This window comes from Vulpes vulpes, chromosome 1, assembly GCF_048418805.1.
Source record: "Vulpes vulpes isolate BD-2025 chromosome 1, VulVul3, whole genome shotgun sequence".
NCBI classification, from domain to species: domain Eukaryota; kingdom Metazoa; phylum Chordata; class Mammalia; order Carnivora; family Canidae; genus Vulpes; species Vulpes vulpes.
The window spans coordinates 17,537,112-17,555,124 of NC_132780.1; the positions used below are offsets into that span (position 1 = coordinate 17,537,112).

The 18,013-nt window shown below is 40.3% G+C and overlaps 1 protein-coding gene across 8 annotated transcripts in view; it reads right to left on the reverse strand.

Annotated features, from left to right (window-relative positions):
* Positions 1-2,232: 2,232 nt before the first annotated feature.
* The window catches only part of LOC112931422 (uncharacterized), a 28,785-nt gene continuing 13,004 nt past the window's right edge, over positions 2,233-18,013 (reverse strand). For all 8 annotated transcript variants that reach the window (XM_072760440.1, XM_072760405.1, XM_072760239.1 and 5 more), the window contains 4 exons: positions 12,674-12,871; positions 11,572-11,698; positions 11,207-11,302; positions 2,233-5,410 (listed from right to left, as the gene is read on the reverse strand). In XM_072760440.1, the coding sequence (XP_072616541.1) occupies positions 4,056-5,410; positions 11,207-11,302; positions 11,572-11,698; positions 12,674-12,688 (1,593 nt within the window). In that variant the 5' untranslated portion in view covers positions 12,689-12,871 and the 3' untranslated portion in view covers positions 2,233-4,055. The remainder of the gene's footprint in view (positions 5,411-11,206; positions 11,303-11,571; positions 11,699-12,673; positions 12,872-18,013) is intronic.

The following is an 18,013-nucleotide window of genomic DNA, read 5'->3' on the forward strand; positions in this document are numbered from 1 at the left end:
CGGAGCTCAATCCCACAATCCTGTCATCATGATCTGAGCCAAAATCAAGAGCTGGATGCTCAACTGACTGAGCCAATCAGGTGCCCCATAAAGGATGAATTCTTAAATGCACAAAGCTGGAGTTAGAAAAAGGAGCCCTCAGAGAGCCAACTAATCAGCTCACACACCAAGTAGGAACTTCTAATCCTCTACCTTCATTCCTAAAACACAAAACACAGAGAAAGCCAAACCAGGAGCTACTGCTCACTTGTACAGCACCAGGCAACTATGGGATACCTTATTCTGGACTTCTTAAGGTCTGGCAGGTTCTAAATTCTAGAGAGCCAAGTTCTAGACTGGAAATCAAGACCAAGTAGGTGGAATCTGTAAACCTGTACAGACTGTTGTAGGTTCTAAAGTATGTAAATCAAATTTCTTTCTGCCTAAATCACCTCCCTGTTCATAACAATACTATTGGAAAGTTGCTTGCTTAGTCCTCAAGGCACTGCATGGCAGACATTGTTCAAGAAATTTTCTGCTCATGGTGACAGAACTGGTGAGGGGAGGTCAGGACAAGACACCCCTTAGAGGACACAGATACCCACAGTTTTTTCTGAGAACCAAGAGGGGAAGTGATGGGATAAGAGGCAGTCAAGTTCAGTAGGACCTACAACCAAATTCCTCTCCCTAGCTCCAAGATGGGGTCCATCTAGTCCCCTAGAGCAGGAGGAATGGGGACAAATGTCTCCCATAAAACAAAGTTGCTCTCTAAAGCCATCTCCTGCCCCAGCCACACAGCAGGACAAACCTACCAAGACCTGCCCTTGTCCACACTGAGCCACAGGATAAGCTTGGATTCGACCCACGGACAACCAATTCCCTCACATGCTACATAAGAGAAACCATGGATGTCTTTGATAGGGTTCTGACAGGCACTCTCTTCACCAGCCACTTGAACTCAAGCAGAATTCTCATGTGAAGAAAAATAGACAAAAGCAGATGAACTGCATGTCCCAGAACCCCTGTAGCAACCAAACAGCCAAGGACCAGCCACTCACTAGAAAAACAATGTATCCCAAACTGTCACTCTCAGAAACCTGTGGTGTGGCACACATGCCTCAGTTCTCAGAAAAACCAGAGGGCCAAGACAGAAACCAAACTACACTCTCCAACTTTAGTTGGGCCTGGGTTTCTTCCTCATGGGACCTGGTCCTCACTGATGGAAATTACCTCCTTCTGACTTCTTTTTGGGAGGCTGAACAACCTGGGATTGGTGGCTCCAGTGACTAGACTGGGCCTCATCTACTCTTTTGCTCATGTGGAGAGAAATCCCACAGTAAATTATAATTTTTATCATCTACTTGATACAACTTTCTTGAGCATACAGAATATTTGTAATAGCTGTTTTTAACATCATTTTCTGTAACCTATGCCAATTCTGGGACTCTACTGACTTTTCTTCATGTTGCAGACCTGGTTAGGTTTTGAGTAGATGCCAGACATTGTGATTTTGACATTGTTGATTTTCTTGATGGATTGCTTTCTTTTCTCTAAATACTACTGGGTATAGGTCTGGGAAGCAATTAATTTACTTGGAAACAGTTTGGTTTTGTAGTGGTTTGCATTTATGCTTTGTCAGGAGGGTTCAGAGCAGCCATTAGTCTAGAGCCAATTTGAGTGACCCACTGAGGCACTATTTTTCTGAAGTTCCATTGTGATTTTCCAAATGTTGGGCCGGGGCAGGGAGGGGGGGTCCATTCCAATGGGTGGAAACACAAATTACTTCCAACCTGTGCAAGTTCCAAGGATGGCTCTGCCTGTTCCTTTCCAGTAGTTCTTTCTCCAGCCGAGGGAGCTTCCTCACATATGTGTGATCACAACTTCAAATCATGTGGGGAATGTGCTACATCTGGGTGCAGCTCCTCTCTGTAACCTACCCCATAAATTTGAGCCACCTTAAATTCTCCAAACTCTAAACTCTCAATTCAGAGACTGCCAGAATCTGATTAGATTCTCCCTCCTATGCTGAATGGAAACTCTCTCCAGGCTGGAGGTAGTCATAAGGCTCCCTTCATTTGTTTCTTTTCTCTTGAGATAGCTATCCTGATCTCCCTATTGCCCAATGTCTGAAAACAGCCCACTCGTATTTTTTTATTATTAATAAGAGTACATAAGCATTTGTTAAAAAAATTGTTGGAATTGGCTGTGAAGAATTCTGGTACTTAGGCACATTATGGAATATGCATTCTATACTCAGAATAGGATGTTAATTTATACAATTTCAGAATAGATACAAATACATTTGGCAGCATTTGCAGCACATAAATCTCATGTTCCTTTAGGGCATTTATAAGTTATTTTCCAGTGCTGATCATTTGATTTACATATTTCAAAAGTATTCCTTGCTGGTCACATATAATGACACAAGTGTTAAGATTCCCTGATTGTAGAAAAAGTTACTTCTTGTGCACACTTCCATAAATTTAATGGCTAGGTAGGAATTTACCATAGTATGAATTCTCTGAAATCTAATGTTTTTGTAGACAGAATGGCCTCCCAAAGATGTTCATGTCCTAATCCCCAGAACCTGTAACTATGTTCCACTACACTGCAAAGGTCATTTAAAGTAAAAGATGCAATTAGGTATTCTAGGGCCATCTGACTTGTTTATAGAGTTTCACATGCTCACAGAGGAATTGTGCCTCAGGACAAATTATATGCAGAGCCTCCCCAATGCTTGATTTAGAGCTTTTGAGCTCTTAGATTTTTTATATTTTTTAAAAAGATTTTATTTATTCATGAGAGACACAGAGAGAGGGGCAGAGACACACAGGCAGAGAAAGAAGCAGGCTCCACACAGGAGCCCCATGTGGTACTCAATCCCGGGACTCGAGGATCACGCCCTGGGCCAAAGGGAGGCGCTCAACTGCTGAGCCACCCAGGTGTCCCTGAGCTCTTGATTTAGATGAGATTTTGGACTTGGATGGGATTGAGATGCTAGGAGAGAGTGAATATATTTTGCATGGGGTATGGACACAAATAATTGGATGCCAGAGAATGATCTGCAGTTGGCAGATAATACCCACCCACCCCCCAAAAAAATGTCCACATCCTAATCTCCAGGACCTGTGAATATGTCACAGTATAAGGCAAGGGGGAATTAAGGTAGTAGGCAGAGTGATTTTAAGATAAGAAGGTTATCCTGATTATCTGGGTGGGCCCAATGTAGTCATACAGGTCTGTAAATGTAGGAAAGAGGTAGACATCAGTGCCAGAGTGATGGAAGAACTGATCAGCTATTGCTGACTTTGAAGGTGGAAGGGGTCTGCAAGCCACAAATTTAGGCAGCTTCTAGCAGATGGAAGAGCAAAGGAAAACGGGTTCTCCTAGAGCATCCAAAATTAAATATAGCCCTGCCAACACCTTGTATTTAGTCCAGTGGGATACATCTCAGACTTCAGACCCCCAGAGCTGTAATACATGTGAGTTGTTTTAAACCACCAAATTTATGGTTGTTACAGCAGCCTCTTATCACATTCATCATATTCATACGTTTTTGCTACAGGATGCAATTCCTAGTCCCAAGATTTCATTTATTAGAAAAGACCCAGATTCCCAAGGTATAAAATTGTGACATATTAGTTTGGCAATAGAATTCCCAACTTAGAATTTCCATCTTTTATTGCATTCAGGGGTTTTCTCCTTCCTATAAGTTCTTCCACATTTTACTAAAAATGTTGTCCATATTTGGTGTCTCTAGAGGTGTATTTCTACATTTCTGTGATGTGATGAGGTAGAACTTATCATTGAAAACATTATCACATTCTTTCCTAATATTCTGGTCCTGTGGGAATTCTTTGATGCCAATGGAAAAGGCTTCCCTACAATAGCTGCATTTCTGCCCAGTGGGATTTCATAGATATTTAATAAGTCTGAATTCTCACAGACTTATCCTCTACCACCAGTAGAGCCATTGTATTCCTACCCAAAATGAGCTCTGACATATAATGTGTGGAATATCCTTGCTAAAGGCTTTTCTAGTATCAGATAAATTATGGTATCAGAGATTTTCTTTCCTACACAATGTCTGTAACATAGAAGACATAATTTATTACAGAAGGTGTCACATTCACTGCATTTGCAAGACTTATTCCCTGTGCAAATTCCTGACTATCTACTGAGGCCTGATTTCTTTGAAAAGGCTGCTCCACAAACATTACATTTCTATCCCCAAGGAACTCACGGAGGTTTAACAAGGGCTGAGTTCCCAAGGAAGGTATTTCCACAGGCACTGTGTTCATCTGGTTTTGTTCCTGTGCAAGTTCACTCATGTATAAAGAGCTGTGACTCCCTGATGAAGGTTTCTCCACCTTCAGTGAATTTATAGCTTTCTCTCTTGTATGAGTTTTCTTGTGTTTAATGAGGACTGACATGTGGGCAAAGGCTTTGCCACATTCACTGCACACATATGGTCTCTCTCCAGTATGAGTCCGCTGATGCTGAATGAGCTTTGACTTGCTCCTGAAAGCTTTTTTGCACTCACTGCATTCATAAGGTTTCTCTCCCGTATGAATTCTCTGATGCTTGGTCAGATCTGACTTAAAAAAGAAAGTTCTTCCACATTCACTGCATTCATAAGGCTTCTCTCCTGTGTGAAGTCTCTGATGTGCAATGAGGTATGCCTTCTGGGAAAAGGCTTTCCCACACACGCTACATCCATAGAGTTTCTCCCCAGTGTGAGATCGCTGATGTCTATTGAGCCGGCACTTTCGGCTGAATGCTTTGCCGCACTCACTGCATCCATAGGGTTTCTCTCCTGTATGAGTTCTCTGATGTACCATAAGCTGTGACTTTCTGGAGAAGGCTTTTCCACATTCATTACATTCATGGGGTTTCTCTCCAGTGTGAGTTCTCTGGTGTTCAGTGAGCTGAATCTTCCTCATGAATGTTTTCCCACATTCACTGCATCTGTGAGGCTTCTCTCCTCTTTCAGTTCTCTGATGCCTAATGAGCTGTGCCTTCCTGGAGAAGGCTTTTCCGCACTCACTGCATTCATGTGGTTTCTCTTCTGTATAAGTTTTTTGATGTTCATTGAGCTTTGATTTAGAGCTACTGGGTTTAATGCATCCACGGCATTTAATTCCAGTAACAGTTGTATCCTGCTGGATGGAGACTGATGATTTCCCACATCTACCAAACTTATCAGAATTCTCTCCTGCATATCTTCTATTCTGGGTAACAAAACCTAAGTGTGATCTCAAACTTTTATAACATGAGCCAAACTTATTGTGTCTTTGTATTAAAGGAACAAGACTTTTGCATAAATCGAAATTATTTCCAAGTGCATAACTTTGCTGACATCTTTCCAAAGTTTTACTCCTGTTTTGGTTTTCTGGGTGCCACTGCATATGGTCAATCTCCCATATTTCTTCTAGGAAAAAGAAGAATGAAAACATCCATGATAATTTTAGGGGGAAAAAAATGTAAAAAAAAAAAAAAAAAAAAAAAAAGCCATGGTTTGGGCCAGCTCTCTGTAAGATCCTAGTCTAAGAGAAATATACCCTGTGCTCTGTGAAAAAAAGACAGTATTATAAAACAGCAAAAGGAAAAACAGACTACTTCAGAAACAGCCTAGAATGAATAAATATAACTTGGGATTCTTTCCAAATAGGACCTTGCAAAATGGTGACAGAAGTAAAAATAGAACCACACTGTGATTGGAAAAGAACAAAAGAAGATGGAGGGGATGGATCCATTCATCCAACAAACACTGAATGTGCTGGTATTTGGGAATATACTACAATATGATATTTAAGCGTTAGAATAATATTAGAATATCAAAATCAGAATAAATCAATGACACTAAGGTACCTTATATAATCTGTCTCTCTGGAGCTGTCATTCTAATAAAAAGAGAGAGAGCAAGATTGAGGGGGGAAAGAGCAGATCAACAAGTAACCAAAGAAAAAAATTACAGAATGTGCAAAATGATATGTATATTGAAGGTGATAGAGCAGTGGTAGGTTAATCTTAGATAAAATAGTTATCCACGGGGATCTCTGGGTGGCTCAGCAGTTTAGCACCTGTTTTTGGCTCAGGGTATGATCCTGGAGTCCTGGAATCAAGCCCCTCATTGGGCTCCCAACATGGAGCCTGCTTCTCCCTCTGCCTGTGTCTCTGCCTTTCTCTCTCTCTGTGTATGTCTCTCATGAATAAATGAATACAATCTTTAAAAAAAAAAAAGCTATCCACGAGACAAGGAAAGTTAAGGTGACATCATAAGATAAGAATGAGCAAATGTTATGCAAATAACTTGATGAAGAACATCCTTAGAAGGAACAGCCAATGCAAAAACCCAAAGGCAGAAAAACTTAGGCATGATCAAGAAACATAAGAGAGGCTGATGTACCTGCATTGTCTTGAGCTTGAGTGAAGTGGAAATAGATAAGTTTCAAAAGGGAGGAAGAATTGAGAACATATAGATGATGTCTTCCTCTAGTCTTCCTCTAGTCTTCCTCTAGGAAGACTTTGTTAGAAATTAGATTTTAGCTAAGAGCAATGGCCATAGGCGACTGAATGTCTTTTGGCAGGAATACAATATTTTCCCAAATACCAATAATCACGTATCTGTTGTATGAAGAATGAACTGGAGAGATGAAGTTGTTGAGAGAATACACAAGAGGCCACAGCAGAGTTCAGGCAAGAAGTAACAGCATTAGCATGAATGACCATCATGGAGATGGAGAAATAGACAAGGACAATGACATAGTATAGAGAAGGGAAAGACAATGACAGGACAAAAAGATAAGGCTCAGTGTAAGAATGGATGCCAAAGGAAGAAAGAATCATCAAGAATAACTTCTTGATATGTGGCTTACACATCTCTATAGATGCTGGTGCCATTTTATACGACGAGGAAGATTAGGGAGACAGGTTTGGCACTGGTGGGGAATCAAGTGCTTCATTTTGAGGGACACATTAGGTTTTATATAATATATACGTTCAAGAACAAATATGAAGTACCTGGTTAGATCTATGAGTGTGGAGAAAGTTCCAGACTTCAGATAACATTTAAGTGGGGCTCCATGAGTGGAGCCCAATGCAAGGCTTGAACTCACAGCCCTGATATCAAGACCTGACCTGAGATCAAAAGTCAGCCACTTAACCAACTGAGCCATCCAGGCACCCTTTCAGATAACAATTTTAAGTCATGAGTTTATAAATAGTACTTAAATATCTGGACTACACAGAACCAGATGAGATAATATAGGAAGGATGGACAGAGAAAGAGGAAAGCACAGGACAAGAATTTCATGGATTCTACGTCTTAAGAGTTTTGGGAGAGGGCTATGCAAAGAGAATATGAAAATCCCATCCAGAGACATCAAAAAAAGTGTGTGTGTGGTTTTTTTAAAGATTTTATTTATTTATTCATGAGAAACACAGAGAGAAAAAGGCACAGACACAGGCAGAGGGAGAAGTAGGCTCCATGAAGAGAGCCCGATACAGAACTCGATCCCGGGGCTCCAGGATCATGCCATGGGCCAAAGGCAAGTGCCAAACCACTGAGCCACCAAGGGATTCCCCCAAACATCAAAAAAATGTTGATCAAACATATAAACAATGTGGGTTTTCGTAACAAAGGGCTAGAACTGGAAAATCAGAATGTAGGACCTACAGAATTTCATCCCAAGATCATTGAGGTAAAATATTCAACAATCATCTTGTTACTTAGTCTTTCCTTCACATTCCACCTGCACACCAAAACTAAATTTATATAAAACACCAATCACCTATTTAGAGTAATACTGTAGTCAATACTTGAATTTTCTTTGTAGAAATGATGCAACCTCATCCAGTCCAATATATCCAGACACATATATGTCCATCTAGAATTTAAAAATAGGTCTTTAGGGGCACCTGGGTAGCTCAGTCAAGCATCCAACTCTTGATTTCGCTCAAGTCATGATCTCAGGGTCATGAGCTCAAGCCCCATGTCTAGCTCCATGCTGAGTGTGGATCCTGCTTAAGATTCTCTTTCTCTCTCCCTCTCCCTCTTGCCCCAACCCTACCACCTGCATGTGTGCACATTTTCTCTATTAAAAAAAAAAGTCCTTAAGCCATTTGCCCTTGTCCTAGAGAAGAGTACAGTTTATTGACTGATGGAAACATCACCTTCTCCAATCAGTTTAATCACACTATAACTGTGTACTGTGCTGTTCAATAAAATTTTCTGCAATAATGGGAATGTTCTATATCTATGTTTTCTAATATGGTACCCACTAGCCACACTGACTATTGAGTACCTGAATGTGAGTGACTAGAGTAATGGCAGAACTGAATTTGTAATTTTACTTAATGTTAATTAAATTTATGTAGGCACATGGGGCCAGTGGCCAACACACTGGATAGCACAGGTATAGGCCATCTATATTCATATAAACCATATTCATTATTTGCCATTATAACCTATTTGATATACTCATTCCCAAAATTTCTTCTTTCAACTGATGCCACATTCTTCCTTCATCTCTCTGTTCCTACATCATCTCTGACACCAACCAATTAAGAGAATCCCCAATCAAGAACAAAACATTGACCTGCCTTATCTTCCATATATCCTAGAACTCCAAACTCAAACTTGCCATGTTTCGATGCTACTATCCCGCTATCAAGACTCAAGCAAGCTATCAAGCAAGGCTGTCTAAAAATAGCACAAAAGATAAAATAGAACTAAACTCACCCTCTACGCCAATTATTAACATAAAATCCACAGTAATCAGCCATTTCCTTTCACATAGTCTCCTAGAGGCCAATCTGTTAAGAATCTCCTACATTACCTTCCTCATTTCCATCTCCAAAAACTTTTTACTGACTCATATCATTTTTATTTGAAACTCAGCTATCTTTCTCGAAGAAATTATTTTATCAATCTTCTAAAAAGTATTTTATTCTTTCTGTAACACTTTACCAAAGTGTTTACCAAATCAATTTCTCTAATTTTGCAAAAACAGTCCCTGTCTATGCCTCATAATCAAATGCTAAAAATCTTAGGATTTTAGGCACATACATCAACCTAAGACTTTGACATTTGGAAGGGACTTCCATCCTGCATTAGACTCAAATCTTTCAGGGTGTATTAGAGTGGTCGTTCTTCAACTACAGGGATCAAAGCACAGTCTTTCCAATTTCATATGCTCAGGGCACTCTCCATATTGAGTAGAGTAGAAGCCAAATCTCAAGATGAAGCCTGTGGTCTGAAAAAGTTCCCACATAGTTTATACACACATCTCTGATTTAAACACACACACACACACACACACACACAAGAAGAAGAAAAGAAAGAAAGAAAGAAAGAAAGAAAGAAAGAAAGAAAGAAAGAAAGAAAGAAAGAAAGAAAAAATAAGACCTACTTTCAAGATGTAATGAACAGATCCAAGTGATGCTGTGAGTGATTATGTAGTCTATACACAGCAAAGAAGAGTAAGATAGAGACCTTTTCTCTATATGGAAAAAAGCCTCATATCAACCAGTAAAACAATAAAATAACATGTGATCATTACTGAGTCAATGCAGTGTAGACACAAAGTACAGAGAAATCAGAAAAGAGGGAGTTCCAAGTGTGCACTGGACTTTGTAGAGATAAAAAGAGCTCAAGGTGAAAGAAGCCAGTATCTGGCCAGAAAAATCCAACACAATCAAATGCACAGGTGCCAGTCCTCCAGCTTATTGGACATTATATTATCCACTTCCTCCTCTTTGGAATGAGTTTGTCACTTGTTTTCAGGACATTTTCTGACCCTCCTCCTACCACAGCCCAATACTTCTCACTCTACCCAGCTGGGTTCTTATCTTCTCAACCTCTAAATATATGTGGACCTCTTGTTTTTTTAACCAGTTCTTGTTCCTCCTGTTTTCTCATCAAGTTCCAGTTCCCCTTCTTTAATGCCCCATGCCCACAGAGGAATACAGCCATACAGCATTAAAAGGGACTAAATGAACACAGTCAATGTGTGTAGCAACCGCTGCAACGCAAGACCAAATGATCACAGCCTACTCAGGGGTGGGAATTGAGAGTGTACAATTTCCAAGGGCCTTTCCAAAACAACAAAATTTAACAGAAATAGCAGAGACCATCAGAAATAGTACAGAAAATTCAAGGGAAGTCACAGGTGACCAAGCACCAACATGTACTGCAGCACAGCAGAACCTAAGTAAAATGCACTTGGAGTAAAAAGATTCACTAAGAGGAAAAATGATCTCAGGTTACAACACTAAAGCTGAGGGGTAAAGGACTTCTCGGGAAAATTATTCTTGGTGCAGACAAAATATAGAATTAGAGATCAGATCAGACTACAGAAGGGGAGGTGTCAATTTGGAAATAACTGTCAGACTACAGACAGCTTAACTCTTCAAATATATATGAGTACACTCTATTATGGTGAAATCATTATGCGAGAGGAAGGAGGACTCTGCTTTTGCATACAGGAAGGAAGACATCAAAGGGCGGCTGCCCTGGGGGCTGGCAACAGACCAGGGATTACATGCAGATTAGACTTCAGCAGAAGAGGTCACTTTGGTACTCTCCAGCAGAGAAAGAAGAGTTTAGGCCTAGAGAATGAATGAAACTCTTAATATGAGAATCAAGCAGAAGATTAAAACAAAAACAAAAACAAAAAACAAACCCAGGACCAGGAAGTTGGGGAAGCAAAGACTGAATAAGTAGACAGAGGTGCCCTAAGAGTAAAGGTATGTGTAATTTTCAAATGCCTTCAGGTGAGGTGGGGTGTCAGTGAGGGATTTCAGCCCTTTTGAAAGGGGCAGGGATGTGCAGAAGATGAGGACTGTGCCAAGTGCAAAGCCGTCTGTACAGAAGAAAATCGTCAAAGAACAGGTGGTGGGAACTCTGCAGAAAAAGAAGGGGAGAAGACACACACAAGCTGGGCAGGAGGGAACCAGGTAAGAAATCTGGATCCTAGATGAAAGGCTGTAATCAGATCTAGAAATGAGAAAAAAAGAAAGACCTCATCCTTTCACAGCAGGCAAAGAACAGCCCTAATGAAGAAGAGAGATACAGAAAGGAGTTGATCAGATATCTGTGTCACCAACTGGTATAAAAAAAAAAAAAAAAGCTCCCCACACACTAATTCCAGAGTGTTAACCTTTCACTGATCAACCGGAATTTTAGTGTCCTTTCTCCCCATTTTCCTGATTTTCACTCACTCACCTGGACAGGTTTGACTATGAGCTACTCCCTCTACTGTCCATGGCAGTCCTCCTTGCTCCAACTGAAAGAGTGAATCTTGTTTGCTGGCTTGATAACCTGTAAAATGGGAAATCATGGACAACTTGGCACCAAGTACTTAAGCCTGAGGAATCTATGAAAACTGGAGAGAGGTTGTACATCATTTGTACTTCAGTAAAGTAAAATCCTTTTCCCAGGGAAGGGAGAACATCTACACTCTAGGGCCAAAGAGGAGAGTAAGAGTCTATACCCTACAATGTTTAGTCCAAACCAGGAGATATTTCAGGAATACTACAGATTTTATTGAATGAGAAAGAAAAGGCAACCGATTGTGATGCTGTCCTCACCCAGGGACACCAGGTTATTGTAGTTCTCCAACATCACGTCCCAGTACAGGTCCTTCTGAGACAGAGTCAGTAATTGCCACTCCTCCCAGGAGAAGCTCACAGCCACATCCTCAAATGATAATGATGCCTGTAACAACAAATGTCAATGCAAGCTAAGGTAGAACAGATGATGTGGAAGAGAGGAACAGGAACAGATTCTGGTCATTTTCCCATGATACATTATGCACACTGTGGGTATTTCACATACCACATACACCATGTATCTTAGTCCACTCAGATTGCTATAACAAAATACCACACACTGGGTAGCTTACAAAAAACAGAAATTTAACCAGTGATTAAGAAGGTATAAAGGGAGCATGGCTACTATCTGTACTCCAAGCTGTTATTAAAGAATGGAATTTTCAGCTGTCTTCTGCCAAATGGCAAAATTCTCCTTCATGGAGGACCACTCACAGATCAAGCACCCATTCATTCTATTAAATAATTCAGGTTTTATTCCTGGGTAAAGTGTGGACTGCTAGAAGGTTGTATCATCCAGGTGCACAGCTTTTGAAGAATTTATCCAATCGAGTTCTGCTTTGGCATTTACCCCCTTAGCTTACTCTGAGGAACACAATGAGAAAAAGCCAAAGGAAACATCCTGTGTCTTTATTACATGACTGATACTGAGGACACTGTCTACCACAAAATTTCGGTGAAGAGTGAGGAAAAGAAATTTAAGTACTAAGAGCAACAAAATTACTTTCCCTGAAGAACTGGTTTGCTTTCTCCTCATAGATAGTACACATCATGTAGCTTTTCATGTTTTTCTCGTTATTACAGGTACCAAGAAATGAGACACAAATTCAAAGCTAAGGCAGCCCACAAAGTCTTACACAGTCTTTTACCTTGGTTCCATCCTTAAGAGCTTTGTATGAATCCTATGACCTATATATTTTCCTTCCTAACCTACCCAGATTTTAAGATTATCACCTAAACTTATTTTCCAACAGATGCTGATTTTTATCAACTATGGTGTCTCATTTTATCAGACCCTGTTTTAGAGGCTTCCACAAATCCACTGGGAAACAAAGGACAAAATAGGTAAAATAAACCTTACCTGGGCATTGGTCATTTTCCTGTTCTAAAGAAAGGGCTAGCAATCCAGGATATGCTCTGTCTTCTGTCTGCTCTGGGCCTGCCTGGAGGTTATGGTCAGATATCTCAAGTCAGGCTGCTGCCAGAAATGATGATCTCCTAAGCCTGGACCTTCTCCTTCTTCCAGTACTGATAATGTCTTGTTCCCGTATCCTAGAACCTGTAGATTCAAGAGCAAATTCAACTGTAAGACTACATGCACCCAAGACTCACAGCTTTCCCTTGCCATGCTGACTCACTCTAACAAAAGGCCCTAACATTTCCTCTGCATCTTTAACACCAGGGAAGCTTTTATATCATGGGGCTGTGCTCCATAGGTAGATAAGGAATAGGCAAGAGGAATGCCTTTTTTGGGGGTGGGAAACTAGAAAAAAAGTTGGACTAGAATGGGTATGAAAGAGATGGGGGGGGGGGGGACCCAGCTCACGATCTTGTCCATTGCCAAGTTCTCATACACATCAATTTTAGGAAAGATAATATATACAAGTGGTGGTCCTGGAAACTGCCTTAAAACCACCTGTGCCCATACATTCCTAAAATTTTTGTTAATTGCACTGGAGCAATTATCCCATGTGAAAACCAAGATCTATACAAATCCTCAATACTACTCTATAAGGTACGCATTATCTCCATTTTATACACAAGTAAGCTGAGGCTTAATCAAGTGAAGTGTGTTGTCCACATAACTTCTTCCCTAAGGGGATGTTAGGTGGTGGTTCAGCGGTTTAGTGCCTGCCTTTGGCCCAGGGTGTGATCCTGGAGTCCCACAACAGGCTCCCCACAGGGAGCCTGCTTCTCCCTCTGCCTATGTCTCTGCCTCTCTCTCTCTGTGTGTCTCTCATGAATAAATAAATAAAATCTTAAAAAAAAAAAATCCCCAAGTAGCAACTGAGAATCTGAATCCACATCTGCCCGTCTTCATGATGACACATCCCTTTTCCAACAGTCTCAAAATACAATTTTCTTTTCTTGTGCATTTTAAGAACTTCATTCTGTAGCACATTATACAGTGGAGTGGCCATATGGCCAAAGTTGCAAGAATAGAACCTCTGGAACCAGTTCTTGTAATATTTGCTATGCACATCCAGCCAGCTCCTTCCACACAAGCCAGAATGCAAAGGCAGACCCATCCTTGCCTCAGCAGCAGCAGATCAGAAATCAGTATCCCCAAAGGCCAAGCCCTGGACCCATGCTAGAAACTCACACTCTGAGGACACAAACACCATGAAGTCAATTTGAATTTTGTTTCACCCTGCAAGGCAGCAAATTATTCTCAAAGACTCTCTAGCTCTCCTGAATCCTCCACACCTAGACAGCTGATCTCTGACCCATCCTCTGGTGGACTGGTAAACATGGTGAACAAGGATAACTACCCACTTCCATGTCTAATCCTGACAATGCTTTATCCCAGTCTTGGCCTTTCATCCAGTCTGAGTGCTGGCCTACAAAGGATGGTATACAGCTCAAGTGCAGAACTCCATACAGGCAGGAGAGAGGTAGGAAGAGGGGGTTAGACATGAATGAATTTACAACTGAGATCTCTAAGACTGGAGATCAAGGACTCAACCATTTCTCAGAAGCCCTTGACAGACTTTCCTTCACACTTAACGGATTAGAATTACACCAAATGTTCATGCCTAGAACACTGCAATGAAACTGAAAATGGCAATGGAACTACCCTGATTGGTAGGACTACTCTATATTTCCTACAGAACTGTGGTTAAGGTCAAGTTCCCAAATGGATGGCTGCCTAAATAAGAGATTTTCTTAACCAAAGGGGTATGGATGTCAGGTTGGCAGCTAAAAGTAGCTAATAAAATAAATTAATAGGTTAGAGGAGGAAAGCCTAAATTGATATTGAAAAAACAGCTCATAAAATTCAATATTCCTTTTGTTACAAACCTATAATAGCCTAGGAATGGAGTGGCTACTTCCTTAGGCTTATTATGGTACAATGGGAAATAGATATTTGGTTTATGTCCCAGGTTTCTGGCACACAGCTCCTAAAATCCTTGGATTCTGTGGAGTGACAAGAGTAGCTTTTATACGCCAATGAGATTATCAGTGACTGGGGATCCCCAGATAGCTTCGGGATAGGAGGAGGTTCCCAGAAAGACCAAGGCATAATTAGTGGGTTAGAACATTCAGCCTCACCCCTGGAACCTCTGGGAAGTGGAGGGAGCTGGAGATTGAGTTTAATCACTAGTGGCCTACATAATTCACAAAATCTCCTAAAGTACACAGTTAGGAGAGCTTCTGAGTTGGTAAACACTTTGAGGTGCCAGGGGTGTGTGTACCCCTACCCCTACTCCACAGGGACAGAAGCTCCTGTACTCAGGATCCTTCTGGATCTCACCCTCTTCAACTGGCTATTCATTTTTATCTCTTATAATAATTTGGTGATAGAAAATAAAGTATCTTCCTGAGTTCTGTGTACTGTTCTAGTAAATTATTAAACTTGGGGGGGTGTAGAAATCCCTGATTTATTTATTTTAAAGATTTATTTATTTGAGACAGAAAGAGTCTGCACATGTGTGAGTAGGGAGAAGGGCAAAGGAAGAGGGAGAGAGAGAGACAATCTCAAGCAGACTTCCAGCTGAATGCAGAGCCCAGCCCCAGGCTCTGTCTCACAACCCTGAGATCATGACCTGAACCAAAAGCAAGAGTCAGATGCCCAACTGACTGAGATACTGAGGTGCCCCTGAAACCCGATTTATAGCCAGCTGGTCAGAAGTACAAATGGCAACCTGAGAATTGTGACTGGCATCTGAAGCGTGGTCAGTCTTGTGAAACGAAGTCCTTAACCTGTGGGATCTGCACTAACTGCTGGTAGTTAGCATCAAAACCGAGTTGAATTTTAGAAAACCCAGGGATGCCTGGGTGACTCAGCAGTTGAGGATCCGGCTTCGATTCAGGACATGATCCTGATGTCCCACATTGGGCTCCTTGTGGGAAACTGCTTCTTCCTCTATGTCTCAGCCTCTCTCTTGGTGTCTCTCATGAATAAATAAATAAAATCTATATATAAAAAAGAATTTTAGGGGGATCCCTGGGTGGCTCAGCGGTTTGGCACCTGCCTTTGACCCAGGGCATGGTCCTAGAGTCCCAGGATCAAGTCCCACATCAGGCTCCTGGCATTGGAGCCTGCTTCTCCCTCTGCCTGTGTCTCTGCCTCTCTCTCTAAGTCTATCATGAATGAATAAATAAAATCTTAAAAAAAAAAAAAAAAAGAATTTTAGGATACCTAGTTGGTGTCCAGGGAGTTGGGAGAATTGGCTGGTATGGGGAGGACCCCCATACATGGGATGTCAATAATGTTGGGGGCGGGGAGGAACAGCCTGCTGATAAAACAAGAATAAAATCCTATGAAGTTCTTGTAAAAGGATACCTCAAGTATAACACCATTTGCATAAATTTCTTAAATGCACACAGAATAGATATTGTTTGAAGATAGATACTTAAAGTCCAAAAATCATTATAATGTAAATTTCAAGTTAGAGTTTACTTCTAGGGATGAAGAGGAACGAATGGAGTTGGGACTTGTAGTTGACACATTAGGTGGATGTCACACTTTCTTTCCAAAAGATAAGAAGACAAGAGGAAAAACATCTGAAGCAAAACAAAACCAAAGCAAAAATGTAACACTTTACATGCTCAATTGAGAGCCAATGAGATGCTGGAAGCATTTCTATGAAGCACGGAAAGGATTAATTACTACCATTCTCATTCATCACTGATCTTACTATGTCATTAGAGAAAAGAATCAAATAGCAATCATCAATATGAAAGAAAAGGCAATAAATTATCAACATTTGCACAATATTAGTGTAGATCCAGCAAACTCAAGTAATTGAAATGGACAATAGTAAAAAATAAGAGTTAGTCATGATGAACACAGTAATGTATAAACTCCTCAAATCACTAATAGAACATTGTGTGTTGATGTACTAAAATAAAAAAAGTTTAGTCAGTGGTTGAAAAATTATAACATTTCTTTACATATATTAAATACCATCAGCGTTATTATTTTTGGTGTAATTGACATATATCAGTTTCAGGTGTACAACATAACAATTCAGTATCTATATATTATGAAATAATCACCATAATAAATATGGTTAATAACTATCACCATATGGTTATAAAAATTTTTATCTGGTGATGAAGAGTTTTAAGATCTATTCTCCTAGCAACTTTCAAATATGCAGTACAGGGACACTTGGTGGCTCAGCAGTTGAGTGTCTGCCTCTGGCTTGGGGTGGGCATGATCCCAGCACCCTGGGGAGGCCGCTTCTACCTCTGCCTATGTCTCTGCCTCTCTCTGTGTCTTTCATGAATAAATAAAATATTTTTTTAAAAACCAAAAAAATATGCAATACAGTATTATTAACTATAGCCACCATTCTGTACATTACATCCCTATGACGTATTTATTCTATAAATGGAAATTTAGGTCTTTTGATTCCCTTGACTCATTTCACCTACCCCCATGCCCCAACCTCTAGCACCCACCAATCTGTTCACTATCTATAAACTTGGGTCTTTTGGTTTTGTTTCATTTTTTTTAAGATTCCCTACATATAAATGAGATAATACAATATTTGTCTTCCTCTGATTTATTTCAATTAGCATAATGCCCTCAAAGTCCATCCATACGGTTGCAAATGGAAAGGTTTCCTTCTTTCTTATGGCTGAATAATATTCGTGTGCGTGTGTATATATATATATACTGACTGAGCCACCTATCAGGTGCCCTTCTGATATATGCACTTCTAATACATGTCTAAATTCCCTCCCTTGAATGCTTTAGTTGCATTCATCAGAAGTTGACATGTAGGATTATTAAAATGCAATTCAAAACATTTCCACTGTAATATTTTTTGAATATGGATTATTTAAACTTGTATGGTATGCTTACCAAAAAAATGGAGATTTTCTAGTTTTCAGTTTGATAATGCTTTATGAGCTTAATTCCACTGTAGTCAGAGAAAATATTCTGTGTGATTTCAATACTTTGAAATTTGTTTAGACTGGATTCATGACCCATCATATACTAAGTTTTTATAGTTGTTCTATGTGCATTTGAGAAAATTGTTGAGTGGAGTGTTTTACACTGGTCAAGTTTGTTAATCATGTTCTTCTAATTGCTCAGGAGTTGGTGGTATAGTGGGCTGGTGACATGTTTTTGTAAATAATGTTTTCCTGGAACACAACCATACCGATTTGTATGCAGTCTCTAGGCTACTTTCATTTTATAATGGCAGAGTTCAGCAGGTGCAGGACTATCTGGCCTGCAAAGCCT